Source organism: Crocuta crocuta, unplaced genomic scaffold, assembly GCF_008692635.1.
Source record: "Crocuta crocuta isolate KB4526 unplaced genomic scaffold, BGI_CrCroc_1.0 scaffold421, whole genome shotgun sequence".
In the NCBI taxonomy this organism is placed as follows: domain Eukaryota; kingdom Metazoa; phylum Chordata; class Mammalia; order Carnivora; family Hyaenidae; genus Crocuta; species Crocuta crocuta.
In genome coordinates, this window is record NW_027529437.1 from 92,443 (window position 1) to 93,673 (window position 1,231).

Here is a 1,231-nt window from a genome sequence, read left to right on the forward strand (position 1 = left end):
AGTCTCCTTTATATGGTAGGAGAAAAAAACCAAGACAGTGTGAAAAAGTGTTTCATTGTGTCAACTGAAAACAAGTTTCAAGAAACTGAAAACAAGGATTTTTTTCCCCAAAAGAAAAAAATAAGTGTTTATACTTACTTTAATATCATATTCATGGTCTCATTTCTGTCTTTACCTTGAAATGGTAGAGTACCAGTAAGCATTTCAAACTAAAACAAACAAAACAAGGGCACATAATTTGGCAGAACTTAGAATATACGATAAAGTTTTTTAGGGAAAAAATTGAGACTTAGAATACATGATCATCCAATCATGAAGGATCTACATGATAGGTCAAAATAGGAACAGAAAACTAAGTCGATTAAGGAAATACACTTCTGTTACCCTACTATATATAGCCCAACTGATAGGTGACATGTAGCAAATAAAACCAACCAGTTTTTTTCAGTCCTATCTAATCTGGCTAGGTTTCCAAACCACAGCAATTTGAAAATAAACACACAGCATTTTCTTTTAAAGCAAATATTTAACAATGAATGGAATATAAAAATAAGCACTGAACCATTTCAAATTCATAGGAGCTTTTACACCTGAAACGAATATTACACTCTATATTAACTAAATTTAAACTTCCTTAAAAAGGAAGATACACAGAAGGCCAATAAGCATATGAAAAGATGCCTAACATCACTAGTCATAAGGGAAATAAAAAAAAAGAAGGATATAATCATTCTCATTCTCCTAACTCCAAAAAGCAATAAAGAAAAAACAACAAGAAAGCTACACATGTACACCAGTATCTTAAAAAAATAAGAAAGCTGTACATGGTATTAAAAACAAACAAAACATTTTCCCTAGGAGATTTAATTAAAATGCAGATTATTAGAACATTAAATAATGAAATAATTAACTCGTTTTGAAAATGAAGTTCATTACAGTTCACTAAAGAGAAAAGTTTTTATATCCCTAATATTTAAATCTTGAACTTAGATTTAGTAATGCCTTTGGCTTCAAATTCCAGTCCCCTGCATCCAAACTTAAAGTTTTGGTTCCACACTGGTGACTGGAGGAGCAGAGGTGGTAATGACAAGGACAAATAGGAGGATATTATACTGAAATCTCACCTCCCCCCTAAATTAATTGTATGCTGGCTGACTGAGTAGTATTTTTAAAGGTCTCCAGATGACTCTGATCTTCTCTCTACTGCTCTCTCCTAATTTATTATCACCAA

General features: G+C 31.7%; 1 protein-coding gene across 1 annotated transcript in view; it reads right to left on the reverse strand.

The window, feature by feature from the left end:
• Positions 1-1,231, reverse strand: part of LOC144228152 (ribosomal protein S6 kinase alpha-6) — a gene marked incomplete at its 5' end in the record, with an annotated part of 59,484 nt that overhangs the window by 55,891 nt on the left and 2,362 nt on the right. Inside the window, one exon of the mRNA XM_077759965.1 lies at positions 139-209. Coding sequence (XP_077616091.1) covers positions 139-209 — 71 coding nt within the window. The remainder of the gene's footprint in view (positions 1-138; positions 210-1,231) is intronic.